A 19,702-nucleotide genomic window follows, 5' to 3' on the forward strand; every position below is an offset into this window, starting at 1 on the left:
AAACTGCACGTGAGTGGCTCGGAGTGTGGATTCTGGAGTCAGGTGACCTGGGTGAGACTCCTACCACACTGTCACCCAACCTTGGGCAAGGTTCTCCTCTCCTGAAGAAGCTTTCTTTCCTCATCTGTACCATTATCTGTCACAATAGTGTCCACTGCACAGGGCTGTCGTGAGTATTGGAGGAGTTAATCTGAATACAAATGCTTAGATCAATGCCTGGTGCCCAGCACAGGCTCCGTAAATGCGAGCCAGCGGTGATCATTCCGCCGCGCGATAGGACAGTGCAAGACAGTGGCCGACATAGGGACGGGCTGAATAATTTAAAGTGCATCTGTGTGATGAAGATTAGGCTGTCTTTAAATTTAAATCTTAAGTGCAAAGGTCTCTAAGTATTATAGATAGTAACATTTGCACTTCATTGGCAATAGCTCAAAATGCTGAGAGGACAAACCCTAGATAGTGACATTTAACAACTTAGTCTTCATATTTCTGAGACTGTCCATGGGGGGTACGGTGGGCACAATAACCATCCCCAGAGATGTCCATGTCCTAATCTTTGAAGCCTGGGAATAGGTCACCCTCCACGGCAAAAGGTACTTAAATCAAGATTATTGGTACAGGGAGATTATTCTGGATTTTCCAGGTGGGTCCAAAGTCGTCATAGGTCCTGACACATGAAGGGAAGAGGGAGCAGTCGGGGCTGGAGAAGGAGATGGGACAAAGAAGATAGAGGTTGCCGTGATTCACTGTTGGCTTTGAGGATAGAAGGAGGCCATGAACCAAGGAACATGGGCTGCCTCTAGGACCCTGAAAGCTTTCCTCAGAAGGAGCGTGGCCCTGCTGGTACCTTGATTTTTGTGGCAGTTTGCTACAGCAGCAATAGGAAATTAATTCAGATGATATGAATTTTATAATTTTAAAGGAAAAGAAAAAGGTTTTTTAAAAAATATTAATTAATTGATTAATTATTTTAATGTTGTGGGTGAACCAGCTTCATTTCCACGTGGGGCTGTGTGTATCCATCTATGCAGACAGGGAAGGCCCAGGTTCAAGATATTATTACCATGAGGGGAAATTTGTAAAATAGCCTCATAAAGTTGAAAGCCAGAAAATTCAAGACAATGTACCGAACAGCCTTGTTGTCTTTGAATTTTACCTGGTTTTTTATTTAATTTTATTGTTTTTAAGAACACTGTTGGCCAAATAAAAATATTTATAAAAGGTAACTTAGTCACCTTTGAATAACCATATCTATATGTATATATATATATTTTTTAAAGATTTTATTTATTTATTTGAGAGAGATCACAAGTAGGCAGAGAGGCAGGCAGAGAGAGAGGGGGAACAGGCTCCCCGCTGAGCAGAGAGCCCGATGTAGGGCTTGATCCCAGGACCCTGAGATCATGACCTGAGCTGAAGGCAGAGGCTTAACCCACTGAGCCACCCAGGTGCCCTATTTTTTTTTTTTTTAAACAACCTAGGTGATTTTAAAGCTGATCACATTATTTTCAGCTTAGAGAATGAATGCTTTTTCCTCTTCAGGTGCTCAGCCCGGCAGATCCCTGCTGCCAGCCAGCAGGTGGGCTGCCATTTTGCGCGCTGCGAGAGCCCAGCAACTAGCAGAAAGCTCAGAACCACCAGTTTCTTGGCTGTGGTAGCTCTTGGGGAATCTGCACACAGTTCCTTTGAGGAAGAGAAGCTGAGGCTCTGACATCTCTCCATAGTGGGCCTCTTCCTCTGGCTCAGTGTCACGCCTCACAGAGGTGTCCCCTGACCACCCAGTCTCAGGTAGCCTCTACCCATCACTTAGAACTTGCTCTGGTCGGGGGAGGGGGCGCACCTGGGTTTCTCAGTCGCTTAAGCGTCTGCCTTTGGCTCAGGTCATGATCTCAGGGTCCTGGCATCAAGCCTGGTGTCAGGCTCCCTGCTCAGGCAGGGAGCGTGCTTCTCCCTCTCCTTCTGCCCTTCCCCCTGCTCGTGCTCGCTCTCTCTTGCTCATTCTTCCTCAGATAAATAAATAAATAAAATCTTAAAGAAAAAAACTTGCTCTGACAGGTCTAGGCATCTGGTAATTATCTATTTACATCTGTTTGCCATCTGCCTCCCCAGTCCCCATCTAGATCAGGGCTCTCAAGGCAGGAGATGCCCAATACAGGGCAGCTAACAAAGGAAAGATGGCCTCGTTACTGCTGGGATGGGGTTCCATACCCGGGAGCCTCAGGGGGGTTTTTGGGTCTGCCTTCCCAACAGCTGTACCTTACCCAGCTGTACCCCCTCCCAGGTGCTGCTGAGGGACAGTGGGGTTGGGGGTAGAGCTGAGGCTCAGTCTGGGATCCTCCTTCCGCCCGTGACCTTGGGGAGCAGACCCACTGGGGGTGTGGCATGGTGGGGGTGAGGCTTGGCTCTGGCCTGAGTAATTATAAACACACTGGGGAGACGGATGGACCATGTACCCTCCTGCTTGTTTTCCACATGCCCCAAATCTCTGCAGCGACCTTGTTCTGCCCATTTGAAGATGAGGAAACTGAGCCTCGGGAGGACTGGTGACACAGTGACCCTCCCCAGGGGTCCTCAGAAAGCAGGCGTCTGGGTCCAGATTCAGACTCAGCAAACAGCACAGGAGGGCAGGGCTGGGTCTCACCTCCCTGCTCAGGCTGGCCAGACCCAGGGCCTCTGGTTGACCCTGTGGGGCCGAGGAGGTACAGTAGGGCGGAGGCCACCAGCTAGTCCCACCCCGGGGACCCCAGCCCGGGCCCCTCACCTCTTTCTCCCCACAGAGAGGGACTCTTGATGCGCTGGGGGAATCATAGTGCAGCTTCCAGCTCTGCTGCAAATAGATGTGTGTGGGAGGGGGAGAAGGGAGCCGCCACGTCCCCTCCCTGCCCGCCCAGGGCCGCTTGGTGTATTCCGGGCTGCTCAGCCCTCCCCCTGTGCTAGGCAGAGAAGACAGAAGCAAGTCCTTGCGGTGCACCCCTCGGACCAGGCACCGTGCTTCACCGAGATCGTGTTAGCACACACAATAGCTCCCTGAGGGGAAGTGTCACCCCACTTTGAGACAGGAGCTCGAGACCCTTTTCCATTGGAGGTGACGTGACCATGCAGAGCTGGGACTCCAGCCAGATCTGTGTGACCCACAGCCCAGTGGTCACCAGGAAACCCTATTGTCCTTGGAAGGTCAGGGGCCAACCAGCAGAAGACAGAGGAGGCAGGGAGGGCTGTGGAGGCTGTGGGTGGCCCAGATGGCCGGCTGGAGCTCCTAGCTCCGGACACACTTGCGGAAGGCACCCCAGAACTGCCTGGTATTTCCCCAGAGCCAGCCCCACTGAGGGCCTGGACCTCCTGCTACAGCCTGGCCCCAAAGCCCCACATGGCGGTCCCATGGGGCTATGTGCCCTGCCTGGCACCCCACATACCCTACAGAAGTTAGGCTGGGCAGGGCATTCTATCCCCACTATACCCTGGAGCCCAGACAGGGATTGTGATTCAGGCCAGCACAGAGCTGGACTGGGTCTCCCAGGGCACAGCCTTGAGAAGGGGGCCCCAGCTTAGCTCCAAAAGACCTTCCGGAGGAGCCCATGCTTGCCTGCCGGAGACCTTTGCAGGATGTCCTTTTCCGGGTCCCATCCAGCTGCTGCGGGGGTGGGGGTGGGGGTGGGGCGGCAGGAAGTGAGTGACCACAAGTCCGGGAGGAAGGCCGGTGGCGGGAGTGGCGGGAGGAACAGCAGCTCTGGGCGTCAGCCTCCTGGCCCCAGCCCCGCGGTTGTGTGTGCACGGGGGACATGGGGATCTACTGGCCCCCTGTGACCTAATGGCCTATCTGCTCCCTGGAAGGACCCAAGCAAGGTCTGGGAGTGGGGGGCAGTCAGTGCCTGGCTCTGAGGAGGCAGGAAGAAATAGAGAGAGGAACTGAGAGAGGGACAGGGAGGGCAGGGAAGGCGCGGAGAAGGACAAGAGTGCCCACAGTGGATAGCCCAGAGAAGAGTGCCCACAGAGGGACCGGCCGCCACGCACAGGACTGAGAGCGCTGGTCACAGTTCTCCAGTTCCTCTCATGCCCTTGAGCCCGACCATGCATGTCCCGCTGACCCTGAGAGGTGGAGGGGAGAGAAGAACACGAAGGACACAGGAGGAGACACGGAAAGGGGGAGCTGAGCCGTCACCAGTGCCCTCCTGTAGGGGAGGCTGGGGGTGTGGATGGAAGTGGGGATGGCAGATGCCTTGGAATCCCCTTCACCCTATGGCCCAGTCTAATGGTTCCTGGCTGTGCAGGGTGTGTAAGTGTGTGGGGGGGTGTTGGGGAGGGGCTGCTGGGCCCGCTGGGGTGGGTTGGGGTGAGAAGCCCCTGAGGTCCTGCACCAATGGGGTAGAGGGCGCATGGCAGAGGGCAGGGCTTCCTGTGGGCAGATGGCAGGGGCACCCGAGGATGACTGTGGGACCACAAGGTAGCTCTGAGCGACCTTCTGCTGTAGTTCCATGCGGTCATGGACAGGAACACATGCATGTGCTCCCTTAGGCCATGAAGACAGGTAAGGGCACAGACAGGAAGCCTTGGTTCTCACCTGGGGACATTGGAGATCACATCCCTCCCAGGCCTGAGGCTGTGCAGAGCCCAGGCTGCCAAGATCCCCATGATCCCCGAGATCCTTCTCTGCTGGTGGGGGCTGGCCTCCTCTCTTCCTTCACCTTCTTTCTCCTCTCCTCCCTGGTCCACTCCCCCCCACCCCCCAGGTGCCGTCCAGTGTTCCCCGCATCTTCAGCTTGCTCTCTAGGATGCTGAGAAGTGGGAGCCACATGGGGAGGACCCCCAAGGTTCATCGGCCTCTGGGGTTGGGTACTCTGCCCAAGGAAAACACCTGCACTCCTAGCTGAAGCAGCCGGCTACCTCTGACTGCTAGGGGACGCAGCTCCAGTACTTTCTGCCTCTGCCCTCCAGGTCCATCAGCGGGCCTCTCTGCCAACTTGAGTGTGGGCCCATCTGAAAAACACCCCAAGCCCACCAGCTCCCCTACCTTCTCCATGCCCCTTGGCAGAGACGTGCTTGAAACAGACGTCTATGCCGCCATCTTTTCCCCCACTCTTGAACCTACTCCAAATGCTTTGTGTCAACTACTCCATCCCAACAGGCTGCCCTAACTCAAAGGCCACAGGCTGGGGGCTGAAGCCACAGACATTTATTTCTGACAGTTCCGGAGGCTGGAAGACCAAGGTCAAGGTTCCAGGCCATCCAGGAGGGGGGGAGAGCTCTCCGGCTGGCCTTCAGGGGACACATGCTCGCATGGTGGAGAGAGTGAGCGTGAGGTCTCAGCCGTCTCTTCTTACAAGGGCACTAACCCTATCGGATCAGGGTGGTACACATGGGACCTGATTTAACCTTAATTACTTCCCGAGGTTCTCTATCCAAACATGGGCACAGTGGGGGGCAGGGCTCCTGGGGGACACAACTCCGTCCTTAGCACCGCTCTTGCCAGGATCATCGCCCGCCTCCATGTTGGCAAACCCAAGGGTCATTCAGACACGCCCTGCTGGACCTGTGGGCATGAGCACAGCCGGCGGCCCCTCCTCCTCGGCATCTGGGACTCAGCCTCCTGCTTCTCCCTCCCTCCCAGCTGCTTCTCTTTCTTTGTGGTTCCTCTCCGTTTCCCCAGCCCATTACCCTCACCATGGCCTGGCACTCAGCCCTGGCGTTTCCCTTTCTGTCTACACTCACTGCTGAGGTGGCCCCGTCACAGCACGGCTCACGGAGGCCCCCACGCTGACACTGTCGTCTTGGACTCTGGCCGGTCCTCAGCCGCGTCTGACTAGAGCTGCCCCTCACTCAGAGGCTTCAGAGGTGTCTTACACGCAACTTGCCTCCAACAAGCGCCTGCTTTCCTCCTCACCTCGCCGATCTGCTTTACCTGAGGTCCTGCGTGTCGGGGGCCGCCAGCTCTAGCCGTCCTATATCCCCCTGCAACGCTCGCCACGCTCCCTCCCTCCCCTCTTCCCCTCACAGTCCGGGTTCGACATGTGAGCGCATCCTTTTGGCTCCGTCCTCGGGATATTCACGGTCCCACCACCCCTTACCACGTGGCCTGACCCCTGTCGTGTTCCCCTTGAGGACCACAGCAGCCTCTGGGCACCCTGTGGGAGGCTAGTCACGTCCGTCCTCCTCCAAAGATGTCCACCTCCTCATCTGTCCCCTGTGAACGTGTGACTTTATATAGCGAAAGGGACTTCGCAGATGAGATGACACGAAGGGCTCCGAGATGGGAGAGTACCCTGGGTGGTTCAGCTGGGCCCACTGTCCCCCCACTGTCCTGCTGAGAGGCAGGAAGAAGGACCGAAGGGGGCTGACGGCAGGAGGGGATGTAACAATGCTAGCAGAGGGAGGAAAGGGGGTGTCATGTGGGGCCATGAGCCAAAGAATGTGGGCAGCCTCTGGAAGCAGACTCTAGAACCTTCTGGAAGAACACAGCCCTGCCAACACAGACCTCCAAAATGGTAGAACTGTAAGTTGTTTTAAGCCACTAAGTTTGTGGTAATTTTTAAAGTTTTACAGCAACCACAGGAAGCTAATATACACCCTTAATGTGGGCCACAGGACCCCACGTGATCTGGCCCCCGTGACACCCTCCGGCTCATCTTCTTGTTCTCTCCTCCTTTACCACCCTGTCCCCCTCCCACCTCTGAGCCTTTGCAACTTGCTGTTCCAGCTTCCTGGGATGCCTTTGCTCACAGATGCACCTGGCTAGTTCTAGCCAAATGGTGCCTTATCAGAACCTTTTCTTTTTTCTTTCTTTCTTCTTCTTCTTCTTCTTCTTTTTTTTTTTAAAGATTTATTTACTTATTTTAGAGAGAGAGCATGTGCATGGCAGGGAGGGGTAGAGGGAGAGGGAGAGAGAGAATCTCAAGTAGACTTTCTGCTGAGTGTGGAACCCCACATGGGGCCTGATCCCAGGACCCTGAGATCATGACCTGAGCCAAAGTCAGGAGTTGGATACTTAACCAACTTAACCACCCAGGCGTCCGTATAAGGTTTTTCTGACCATGTCTATAAAATCGTGACTCCAATGCCCCATGTCCTTCTGTACGTGTGGCCCATATGCTGTATTATGTATTTCTCTATTGTCTTCCACAAAAACTTAAGCCCCATTTATATGTACTGCTTACCCTTGGTGCCTATAGTAAGTGTCTGCTGTTCTAAACACTTAGATGGATGAATGAATGAATGAATGAATGAACACATTTTACAGATGGGAGACTAAGACCAGGGAAGGGGAATAAATCAAACACTGTGTCTCCCACATCCCGCTGCCCCAAATTGCCTCTGCTGGGCAGCCTAGGGTACCTTTCAAAGGTTTATCCCTCAGGCCCGGGTCTGTCCTTGTTCTTACCCACTCAGCTTCTGCTTCCTGATCTATTAACAAATGAATGAATGCCTCCATTCATTCATTGGGGCCCTAGGCTAGAGGACCCCAAGGAGGGCTGGAGCAAGGAGAGACTGCGGTGGGGGGGCGGGTGCTGGCAGGGTCAGGCTCTGCAGATCCTGGGGAGCACGAGCACGGAGCTTGGCTCCAGGAGTGAGCTGGGGAAGCCGCAGAGCGTGTTTAGGGGGCAGAGGCCTGATCCAGTCCTCACCTTACACAGGACGCTCAGGGCTGCCCTGCGGATTGCAGGGGCCAAGGCAGAGGCAGAGAGGACCCTGCGGTGGTCTGGCCAGAGGCCAGAGGTAGCGGGCTGCTGGCTTACCATTGGAGATGGGATCCCGGCAGAAAGGACAAGACTTGCTGAGAAGTAAAATATGGGGTCGGGAGCAGGTGGGATTAAGGAAGAGGACTGAGGGGTTTGGGGAGAGTTCCTGAATGGGTCAGGGTGACGGTTCCTCCCAGAAGCCTGCTCCACTGTCCCAAGCACAACAGGGAAAAGTCTGGGGCTCCAGTGCTCCAGCTAGGACTCTGGGACCCGGTCTCTCTCTCTCTCTCCTTGTGCTCTTTTCCCGTGTTGGCCTCATTCTCAGGCAGGCTGCCGCACACAGTGCCCGCGGGCGGCAGCAAGCCGAGGCTGCATCCCATCGGGATAGCAAACCCAACAGAGTTTTTTCTAATATTCCCAGAACACAAGCCCTGGTGGGGAGGTGGGGGTCTTGTTGGCCAAGCTTGAACCACATGCCCAAACCTGGCTGGACCCACGTGCTAGTCTTTGAGCCTTTGAGCCGTGTGGCTGGGGAGCTGGGGAGGCAGCGGGACACCGTGGAGGGGCTGGATGGTGGGCAGGAGGACAGGAGATATCACCTGCCCTGCGCAGGCTGGTGTGCACGGGATCTTCTGACAGAAGGGCCCTGCATGGGGCTGGCGGGGGAGATAATGGCCAGCATCGTGCCTGGAGGATTTGTGGGTCTCGCCAGCTGCCTGCCTTCTGGGTCCTGATCGGGACAGGCCTTTCCCTGCGCTCCTACACAGGCTGGCTCCAGCCAGTGTCAACGGCCACCCCACTGGGCACCTGCCCTTCCCGGCTGGAGTGTCACGTCAAAAATTCCATGACTGATGCGTAGCTACAGCCTCAGATGCTGCCTGGCGACGTCAACGCCGAGGCTGGGGCGCCCACCTGCTCTGGCCGCGGCCTCTGCTCACACCGTTACCTCCCCAGACCTCAGCTGACCTCACACCTGCCTGCTGGTGAGTCAGGAAGATTGTGCTCAGCTCGGGCGGGGGACCTCTGAATCGGAACTCAGCTGCCCCCCCCCCCCCGCCCACATTTCCTGGGGAGCTGGCAAGGGACTGGAGAGGTCCGCTCAGCTTCTCTCTGGTCCTTGTGCTTTACTGTCCACTCCGCTGGAGCCAGTCTCTGGCTCCTTGCTCGGCGGGCAGCCTGCTTCTCCCTCTGCCTTCCTCCGTTCCCCTTGCTATGTGTTTTCTCTCTTTCTGTCTCTCTGACAAAAAAAAATCTTAGGGATGCTTGGGTAGCTCAGTCGCTTGGGCTGCTGCCTTCGGCTCGGGTCATGGTTCCGGCGTTCTGGGATCGAGTCCCACATCGGGCTCCTTGCTTTGCGGGGAGCCTGCTTCTCCCTCTGCCTCTGCCTGCCACTCTGCCTGCCTGTACTCTCTCTATCTCTCTGACAAATAAATAAAATCTTAAAAAAATATCTTAAAAAAAAAATGTCCAGCAGGAGAATGAGAGCCTTTCCTTACAGCTCCCTCTTTAACTGGGCCACTTCAGGTCACACGCTCGTTCCCAGTCCTCTGTGCCCACAAACGCTGATATTGACTGCGCGGGCCTGAGTACCCTACTCCCATCCCAGACGACAGGGGAGTGATGGGAAAGGTGAATTCCCATGGGACAGTCAGGGGGCCCTCCCAGCACCTAGGGCTGACCCGGCCAGGGCAGGTGCCCCACACACACCGCTTCCCACCCCAGGAACAGAGCCTAAACCCCTTGGCTCTGTGGGCTTTCACCAACGACATGGGCCACGGGTCCATTTAAAAATCATTTTATTATTAACATCATCTTCCCATTTAGCCAAGTGTCTGTCATGTATAAGGAATGTCGGTAAATATTCCATTTGAAGCTTCTTTGTACATATTTCCATCGATAAATAAACTCTGAATTCACATAAAAAAGTTAAACTTAAATAGCTCCTATTTCCTTCTTTTGTAACAGGCATATATTGGTGAAATAGAAACATTCTCACATCAGGCTTTGCTCTAAGTGAGGACAGGAATTCACACGGTGTAGTTATTGACAACAAAACCAAGAGATCGTCAGCTGGTGTCCTGGCTTGGACTAGGACTGAGGTGGGAAACGGAAGATTCACATTTGGTTTCCAGGCGGAGGTTGGGCGGGGATGGTAGGGGAGAGAGTTTTCTTTACAGCTCTGATAAAAATAATCTGCTCTGCCACTGGAGTTTACCTTTGAATATATTCGTCTACATTTGCTGATTACGTCCATTATCATTTGACTTTAAAACGCAGATGTCGACTAACAAAATATGGCACATAATCCATTTTGAACAATGTCAGTAGGTTCAGAAACTATCACCGGGCTGGTCAGCACAACAACAGAAATGCACGTGGAGAGAGCGATGGGCTGGGGCTCGCTCGCTTAGCTCAGTGTGGCCAGTCGCACGCTCCTCCATGGCCTTGGTGCGGGGGGGTGCGCCCGGGGCGGGGGGGCCTGGGGGCCTTAGCGGCAGTGAGGCTGGCAGGCGCCTGCTCAGAGCACCCGGGGGATGATGGTGAAGGGCACGGCCGGGCTGCTGGCCTCCAGCTCCAGGGCCGTCAGGAAGCACTCGGTGGCCGCCGCATCGTTGCCCTGGGCTCGCAGGACCTCGCCCAGCCCGTTCCAGACCTCGTGGGCTGTCGAGTTCACCTGCACCGCATCCCGGAGGATCTTCTCTGCTAGACTGTAGCGGCCCAGCTGATGAAGGATCAGAGCCTGCAGGTGTCGGGGAGACAGACAGACAGACAGACAGACAGTCAGAGGGACTCCGCATCTCTAGGCTCTTACCTGTCCTTGAGCTCCTGCACGCTTCTGGGAGGCGGGCGTGGATCTCCATCGGGCTGGCACACGTGGTAAGTTCAAGCTCTTCCTGTGCTTGGGGGCAATCGTTCGAAGAGTCGCTTGAACTACATATGAAGTGGCCTGTGTTTGGCCATTTTGAAAGATAAAAAACTGGCAATTTCACATGGTTCAGGTGAGTACTTAATGCCTAGGAGTGAACCGGTCAGGATGGCCAGTCTGTACTGACCCCATGGGCTGCTGCGCTGGGCATTCTGGCTGCTAACAGTTTTTCTTTTCTTTTCTTTCTTTCTTTCTTTCTTTTTTTTTTTTTTAAAGATTATTTATTTATTTATTTGACAGAGACACAGTGAGAATGGGAACACAAGCAGGGGAAGTGGGAGAGGGAGCGGCAGGCTTCCTGCTGAGCGGGGGGGTCTGATGTGGGGCTTGATCCCAGGACCCCGGGATCGTGACCTGAGCTGAAGGCAGATGCTTAATGACTGAGCCACCCAGGCACCCCGTTAACGGTTTTTCTAACCTAGAGAAACGTCATTTTTGGCATTGCTGGCGGTCATAGTTAGAACACAACTTTTTTTCATTGCTCGCAAGTCCCCCCACCACAAACAAGCCCCTGCCTTTACCGCACCCTGCTCACCTCAAGCACAGCTGTCGTCTTACACAGCTTTTATTTGTTTTAAAGACTGATTTTAGAGAGAGAGAAAGAAAGAAAGAGCGGGAGCAGGGGGAGAGGCAGAGGGAGAGAGAGAATCTCAAGCAGACTCCACGCGTCACATGGAGCCCAATATGGGGCTCCATCTCACGACCCTGGGATCATGACCTGGGCTGAAATCAAGAGTTAGACACTTAACCGACTGAACCACCCAGGTGCCTCCATTTTACACACTTTTAATTAGGATGCAGGTGTTGGTCCCCAAATATTTTGCCATAACCCTGTTTCCAGGTCGTGCATCCCTACGACTGATGGGTTCACCCCCTTTCATCCAACGATGGACTTTCATTTACTCAGTCTCTCCCTTGCGGGGCCGACACTGAGGTTGCACCCACTCCCTTTGTTAAATCACACCAAGAAGAACATCTTTCCAGACAGCACCCCTGCACCCTGACAGAATGGCGCATTTCAAAGCAGTGACGGGGAGAGAGGGTCTGGCTCGTGTCCAGCCCCGAAAAGACCCACGTAGGTTCCCGTCTCCCAAGATAGAGCGGGCCACTACTTAATGGAGTGGAATTGAACATGTCAATTCTCTGAAAGGATGACTTTCAGAGCTCTGAAGTGACAAAAATAAAACAAAACAAAAAAACACCCAAAAACCCAACACTCAAGTTCAACGAATCCAATTAAACTAAAAACTTCTGTTCAAAGAAAAAAATTTCCGAAGTTAAAGAACTGTCTAGACAGTTGTGGTTGTAGATGCACAGCAGTCCTCTAAAAGGTGCAAACAAAGACATGGAAAGTATGTAACCCCGACTGTTGGTAAAGAGATGCAGGTTTCAATAAGGAATGTTCTGTGCTTATGAGACCAGCAGCGGACCGCGCTGTCATGCTGATGTGAGAGCCGGGGTGGGGGGGGCGGGCAGGGGACCGACCCATGACGCTCTGCTTATGGCTCCAAGAGGGACACCACCCTGTGGGGATATAATCTGCAGGGCATTTGGAGAACCTAAAAAGAGGCATATCCTCTGACCCAGTCAGGCCACTTTGGGGGAAATTTGCTCTAAAGGAAGAACTCCAAATGGTTGTCAAGCTGGTTCCACGGAGCCCCCGTCCAGGGCTTCCATGAGGGCGACCCGGGTGGAGTGCAAGGCCTGTGGCGCCACAGCCAAGCAGAAGCAGGACCCCAGGGCAGGGTGTGACCCACGGAGGGCTACTCTCCCTACCCCCAGCTCTGGGTCCCTGAACAGCCTCCCTGAGCGAGGAGAAGGAGGTCTCCGGCAGACAGAGGCTGTCCTCCCCTGGCCCGGGCAGGGCAGACCTCAGGTCAGCTCTATTCTCTCTGGGAGTAAAATCAAATGGAAAATCAAAAGGTAACAGCATATACTCCCTTATTAACATCTCTGCGTGCCTTAACCACATCCATGCTGGAGCCCAGGTCCTAAATCGGACCCGTCAGACAGGAGGCTGTGGGCACAAGGGGGGATCTCTTCCTGAGGGTGCAGGACAAGAACAGTGACCCAGAGTCAGTCCTTGCCATGAGGACTTCCCTTTGCCTTCTGCAATCTTCTCCCATCAGACTACAGGCCTTCCCATTCTCCAGCGTGGACTGCTGGGTTTCAGCGGCCTTGCCCAGCCACTGAGGGCCAGGTGTGCAGACACCCCCAGGGAGAGCCTCCCAGCTCTCTCCCCAGAGCTGCCCTTCCCCACGCACCTGTGGGCAGGTCAGGGAACTGTGCCAAGAGCAGGGACAGATGTACAGCACAAACCTGGCTTCCTGGCTGGATGATGGATAGTGATAATAGAGGACACATTTCCATCTGGCTGTGAGGCCCGCTTCTGTTGCTGTGGACAAAGATCCTGCAGTCGAGGAGCACCTATCACATGGTGGGGAGATCTCCCCACGCACTCCCCCATTTTGTGGGTGAGTCAACTACGGCTTCTCCAGGCTGAGTCCCCGGCCCTGGGCGCCAGGCCAGCTACTACGGTGCTAGGCTAGAACCCTCATATGCTAACTCTTAGGGCCTGCCTGAAATCCATTTCGGTGCAGAGTCTTGGTGGGGGAGGGAGGAGTAAGTAGGCACCTCCATCCTGGAGGGGTGCTGTCCCCACTCTGGCCCTCCCTCAGACACACTTGGAGAGCTTGGTGCCCACTTCTCAATCATAGCAGCCATGCAGAGAGAACAGGAGGACTTCCCTAGGAGGTGTGCAACAGAACATGAGAGTCAACGAGCTCCCGCCTCTTTTCTTCCTGGGGAGGTCATCAGCTTGAGCTCACTCTAGAACCTTCCCATTCAACCAAAAGAGAAGTAAGAGGAGGGAGGGGGTTCTGGGCGGTGGCAGGAGCAGAGGCATGACGATGACAAGAGTCGCCCTACCCCACTCCTTTGAGGTGTGACTTTGTCCCTGCATCACATTATTGAATACATACAACCCTTTTCTGAGTGGCCCTACCACCCACGCTGGGCGTGCTGGGCAAAAGGGTGATGAGGGACAAGCCCCCTGGGGAGATAGGAAGAGGCATCCCTGATTTCTTGGCTGTAGGCTGAGAACAGAATTTAGGTCCTGCTAGGCTCTGCCACAAAGCCAGCCCTGCACTCTTTTCCTCCTCTATAAGGAGTGTTTTCTCCCCATCAGCCGTGAGGCTAGGCACATGTACTTGGCTCAGCTCACATTCCCACTGCTTTAGATACAAAGAGACAAGGTTCAGCAGACCAAGGATATTGGCCAAGGTCACAGGGCCAATGAGTATGGAGCTGCAGGCCAGCCTAGGCCTGCCTGAGGCCAAAACCCCCGTGCTCCCCTCTACACCTTCCTACCCGCTCACTGGCTCACTGCTGCCTCTGTCTCTTTAAGAGAGGAGCCCAGAGCCCCTGGGGCACTAACCCAGTTACATCTGAGCAACAGTAAATGGGCATCTGCTGGGTGGGTCTTCCTGTTCATTTCTCCAACCACGGATCACTGGCTCTGCTCCTCCCCAAGCTGGCGACCCAGGCGTGGTTCCTCTCCAGCGGATGCCTGAGAGCATCCTGCATTTTCACTCAAGGGCTAGGAGGGCTCCTGGTCTCCCTTTGGTGGCCCACAGCCAGGCTGTGATCTTGAGGCTTGGGATGGATGTAGGTGTCAAAGGACTGCAGGGTTTTGTTAGCCAGAAAATGGGCCAACGGCAGGTGGTGACCCAGGAGGGCCAAGGCCTGGGCCCAGCAAGACCCAGAGGTCATCACTCTCAGCAGCAATGACCTGCCCCACCCTGCTGGAGTGGGGACAAGGACACCAGCCTTTTTGTTGGGAATTTGGTTTAGAACATGGCAGGTTGCTGAATCTGGCTAAAGCTTATCCGGGGGGCTCCAGGGTATACAGCAGGGGCCAAGCCTACCCACCCGAAAATTGCCTGCAGAGAACCAGCCCATGGGCTAATCTGACTTAGCACCTTCCGTACTGGGCAGCTGGGGATCTTCATGTTCTCTAGGGTTCTAGGGTTCCCATGGGCTTGGAAATTTCCAGCCCATATACCTGGACTTATATTCCTAATGTAGGAACAGGCTATCCTTTCCAGATGACCTTGAAGCTTCCTGAGCAATCTGTTTAGTGGAATTAATTCCTAAAGCTGGAGCTGCTCAGGGAGACATCAGACGCTTGCCAGGGGCTGCCAGCTCAGGCTTGGCAAGGGAATGAAAAATCAGCCTCTGCCCAGTGCCCCAGCAAGCAAGAGCCGCTCAGGAATCAGTCACATAATGGGATCAACCAGGACAAGCTCCGGCTGGGGTCTGAGCCATTGCTGGCAGGCTGGCTAGAGGTGGGCTGGGACCTGGCTGTCAGCCCCCTCCCCCAAGCCCCGGTGATCTGGGAGAGGCCCTCCTTGGCTTTGTGGTGCTCTTATGCACTAGAACTCTGACACCTTAAAAAAAAAAAAGAAAAGAAAAGAAAAGAAAGAATCCTGACACCTTTTCTAATTCTATGTGCCCTGAGTCCTCTCTTCTCCAACTATCAAAGGCCTGACTCCTGGGGCTGGCATTTGACTATTCTTACCCCTGGCTGGATCTTACTCTTAGTACAGACCCCAGAAAGCCCATGTATTTCTGCAGGATGCATCCCCCAGCTCCCTTCCACCTCTCTGATGTCACCATTCCTGGTCTGTCTGGTCCCTCCTGCTGGAGCTCTAGACCATCTGTTCAAAGCCCTATTGATTGCCATTTCCCTCAAGAACCCAGACCACACTGCACCTCCCCCGCCCCTGACCTTAGGCAAGACTACCCAGAGGCACGGGTCTGACTCCCAGCCCCCAGCCTGAAAGGAAACAGAGATTTCCAGGACTGACATATTTCAAGACCAGAATAACCCACCTTCTCCCCCATATCAAAATCCCCAACCCCACTGAGTGACTGTCCAGATCCTGGCCACGTAATGGGGATAGAGAGGAGACCAAGGAGCAAGGCTGCTCTCAAAGCTTGGGGTCCCGCGCAAATCCTAATGAGACCGGGCGACAGCTGCATGCCAGGCGCTGGGCTGTGCCAAAGACCTAAGACCTTGGCGGCAGCGAGTGGCCTAGCTGAGACGTGAACTCGCATGGTTCATGCCTGCTCCTCGCACCAGACCCTGTTTCCTTCCCCGGGAGAGGCTGTGCAAACAGGCTCCCCCAGCTTCTCCACCCTGGCATTCCTGAACCCTCCAGGTGAGGAGCCAGCAGGGCTGGCCTTCCTGGAGGAGGGGAGCCACCCACAGGTATCTTATTTGTCCCTTTGGACACAAATGAAGACAGCCTCCCAAGCTGGTGATAATTATAATCAGGTGTTCTGTACAAACGAGATCTTGGTGCTGTACCAAATTGGAAGTAAGGGAGGAAATTAAACCTGTTATTTCAAAAGAGACAAAATGGACTTGGCTAATTTGAGGACAATTAGCCTCTTCCTCACTCACGTCGTGCGTGCGTGCGTGCGTGCGTGTGTGTGTGTGAGAGAGAGATAATTGACGCCCCCAGACTGAAGACCTTGCCACATGCCGTGGACAGGCTTCCTGCTCCAGCCCTGGGTCCGGTGACCCACAGCAAAGGCTGCAGGACCAAAGCCCCCTGGGAGATTTCAGGCGTTCCCCGTGGTGCTCTGCGCAAGTGCCAAGTCAGCCCTTGGCTGGGCTCAAGGGCATGTCACAGACCACTGCTGGTCCCTGGGGGGGGATGGGCACCGAGATAACATCCCTGCAAGGAAGCGTCCTTCCCGATGTCGAGCTGCCGCTGAAAAGCAGTCTTGTGGCTCAGCTCTAGCTGGGGGTCAAGCCGCGGTCTGGTTGTGGCTCTCACATTTCCCCAGGCGGGATGTTCCAGAAATCAAACCCTGGGCAGCAGGGTGGGGACGGGCGACCCCCTCGTGCTTGCCCTGCCTCATGGGGCTCCTGCTGCGGACCCCGCCAATGGGCGCCCCTCTCGGCTTCTGGAGTGGAGGCTGGCAGCTGCCCTTGCCATGGCAGAGCTGGCCTGGGTTTTGCGAAGGCTGTTGGACCTACCAAGGCCGGGGTGGGGGAGGTCGTCCCCCTTGGTGGGACTTCTGTTGTTAGGACCCTGGGACTGTGATGGCAGCTAAAGCAAAGCCCATTTCCCCAGTCTGTCGCCCTTTGGGACAACGACAGAGCTGCTGGGTTGGCTGCAGCCTGGGCATGGCTGTGCTGGCCAGAGATGGCTCATTGCTGGGGGTCAGGACCCAGGTGAGGGGTTCGAAAGATCTCTGGCAACGGCCAGAGGATCCACCCAGCATAGGGGAAAGGACTGGCACTCTCTTAGCAAGTGTGGAGCGGAGAGTAAGAGTGTGGCCTGAGGCTCCCTGGGGCGGGGTGTGCATCAGCTCCACCAGTGACCTGGACGACTTCAGGGTCCCAGATGCTTTGTCTGTCTAAAGGGAACAACTTCCAACTCACAGGACAGTCGTGAGGCCCAAAGGACAGCAAGTTCGTAAAGTGCTCAGTAAACCTCCAGTGAAGGGTCACCTTGATGGGCAGGATGACCATCACGGTCACCCTTACTGACTGAGGGGAGGGGAGGCCCTTCCGGGATGCCCACAGTTGCAAGACCCTTCACTGCCAACCTCATGGCCCTCTGGATAGTTCTCGGTAAGAGCAAGGACCATCTGATTCGTCCTTGCACGCGCAGCCCCCAGAGTGGGAGTGGCACAGAGGAGGTTCCTGGTGCGCATCTGGTGAACCGATGGAAAGACGGACAAGGGGAGGCGTGGGACACTGTGTGAAGGTGGGGGGGGCGTGGGACACTGTGTGAGGGTGGGGAGGACAGAGGTGCGCATGACTTCCTGCCAGTGCTCTCAACTAGCGTGTGCAGAAGTCCTGGCCTTAGGTCACCCCGTCCACACCGCCATCAGAGCCCGTGCACCGGAGCCTCCTCTGCCTTCATGGGACATGAGCGAGGCAGCTATCTGGGGGAGGGGAGCAGCCCCGCGGGGGAAGGTGCTCTGCTCCCAGTCGGTTGCCACAGCCTCCCCCCAGGTACTTGGCCACGCACCACAGATCTGATGCTGCTTCCGAAGAAAACCCCAGCACCCTCTGCAGACTCTAATGACTCTCTGGCCGGACACTCTGGCACAGATGAGGAAACAGAGGGCCAGAGAGGAAATGAGCCTCGCATAAGGCCAGAGTAGGGCTAGATCCCTGAAGTGGCCGAGGAGGGGGCCTGGTGTGGTGCCTGGCACGGGGCATGACCCCGAGTCTGTGACCCCACGTTCTGTACTCTGACTCGGACCTCAGCCCTCAGGCCCCCGAGATGGAACAGGGGCCCCCTGTGGGCTCCCATTCCTCCCCAGACGTTGTGGGTGGACGGGACTGGAGTGTGCATTAGCTGAAGCAGAAGCATCACTGAGGAAACCAGCACGCTAGCCCCTGAGTCTTGTCAGGATTTGCCTTTTCCTTCCTGAGGATGCAATCCGTCAGACGGGGGCCCAGTGGCAGTGGCTGTGCTCTCAGAGCGATTTTCCTGTCAAACCAGAATATAAATAGCCTGCCAGACAGGGCCGCCCTGAGAAGGCCACGGGAGACGAGGGCTCTGCAGACTTTCCTGGAGCCGAGGCGGGAAGGCCAGGTGAGGGGCTGCTCGCTGCCTCCCTTCCCCAGGCGTGGCCCTTTCTTCCCTGCGAGGATCAAAGGCACTGATAGTTCCCAGCACTGGCATTCTGTGGGCGCAGCCGAGGGGGCAGCGGGAGCCCCGCCCTGCTTCCCAACAATGCCTCCAAAAGGAGCTGAAAACGCACTAGGATGGGGCGGGGGCGGGGCTTAGCTTCTCTACCTGGGTTCCCGCAGCTCTGGGGGAGGTCTGGTCTATACCGAGCTCTGTTTTATGTTTCCTTTCTGTGTGTTTTGAGCGTTCAGAAATGCACACTGCCTTGCCAGGGGGCTGAGTGTGTGTGTCCTAGCCAATGATGCTGGCCTTGGAAGGGCCTGCCTAACCAGGCCAGGAGCTCCAAAGGGCTCAGATGCTAGGTATCCTGGGGGACGCCAAGGTCATCACTGTCCCTATAGCCCTTACACACGTCTGCCTGCCGAACCTTTGGAGCCAGGGGGGGCTCACACACTGCAACACAGCCCTCTTTGCTCAGTCAAGAGCGACTTGGGGGTGCCCTGGAGAAGAGCCTCCTGGAGGGTCAGTGGGTCGGAAATCTGGAGTAAGGACTGGTATGGAGTTGGTCTTTTCGTTTTGGCCACTTTACTTTGTTCTGGCTCAGTTTGCACAAAAGGCCAAGGCCAATCATTCCCGGCAACCTCACGGCTGTCTAACCACAGAGAGCAGACTCGTGTGTGGCGGCCACGGCCACTAGCCAGGTTCCAGGTCCCATCCACCTCACCTGGCCCTCATGCAGGGACAGAACATTCATGAGACCACTTAACCTTTTGAGCAAAGGGCCATGACATCCTGTACCAAGGACTCGGACTGAAGAGCAGGAAGGAAGAGGCCGAGGGACAAAGGGGAGAGGAGACGTGGCCTGAGCAGCTCCTGGGGAAGGGCCGGTGGCTGGACAGGCTGCACCAAGGAGGGACTCTCTGTGACGAGGAGAGCGGAAGTCAGGCCCCCATGGTAGCTGGCCCTGCTCCAGCTAAGGTGGGGCTAGAGGTGGGCACTACAGCAACGTGTTCTCCAGTCTGCAGCTGGGCAGGCCTGGGGGCTGGGGGCAGGGTTCTGAGCGCTGAACAGACACCCCCTGGAGGCCTTCCCTTGCGGTGTGCTTTGAATTGGAGCTGAGGATTCCAGAAGCGGGGAGGCAAAGACCCCAGCCCTTCCCTTCCCTCCACCCAGGGAACGACCAGACATGCCTGAGAGGCTGTCTGCATCTTTGTTCACTCAGGATATCTGATGGCTGTGGGAGGCTGTGCTCCCACGGGGCCCCTTTTCCAGGTCAAATGCTTTATTTGAAGAAATATGCCTTCTGGAGACCAGGCCTTTCTAGCATTGAACTCAACTCAGAAGGAAACAAAACTCAATTTTCCCCAAACCTCTTATTTTTCTAAGCCAGCAGCCAACCATCCATGGAAACAAAGCTCTTCGGGGTGAGGAGGGGGCTTGGGCCA

General features: G+C 55.6%; 1 protein-coding gene across 3 annotated transcripts in view; it reads right to left on the minus strand.

Annotated features, from left to right (window-relative positions):
- Positions 1-9,449: 9,449 nt before the first annotated feature.
- Positions 9,450-19,702, minus strand: part of TTC7B (tetratricopeptide repeat domain 7B) — a 246,743-nt gene continuing 236,490 nt past the window's right edge. For all 3 annotated transcript variants that reach the window (XM_032878627.1, XM_032878626.1, XM_032878628.1), the window contains one exon: positions 9,450-10,410. In XM_032878627.1, coding sequence (XP_032734518.1) covers positions 10,189-10,410 — 222 coding nt within the window. In that variant the 3' untranslated portion in view covers positions 9,450-10,188. The remainder of the gene's footprint in view (positions 10,411-19,702) is intronic.

Source organism: Lontra canadensis, unplaced genomic scaffold, assembly GCF_010015895.1.
Source record: "Lontra canadensis isolate GAN:19392208 unplaced genomic scaffold, GSC_riverotter_1.0 scaffold64, whole genome shotgun sequence".
In the NCBI taxonomy this organism is placed as follows: Eukaryota; Metazoa; Chordata; class Mammalia; order Carnivora; family Mustelidae; genus Lontra; species Lontra canadensis.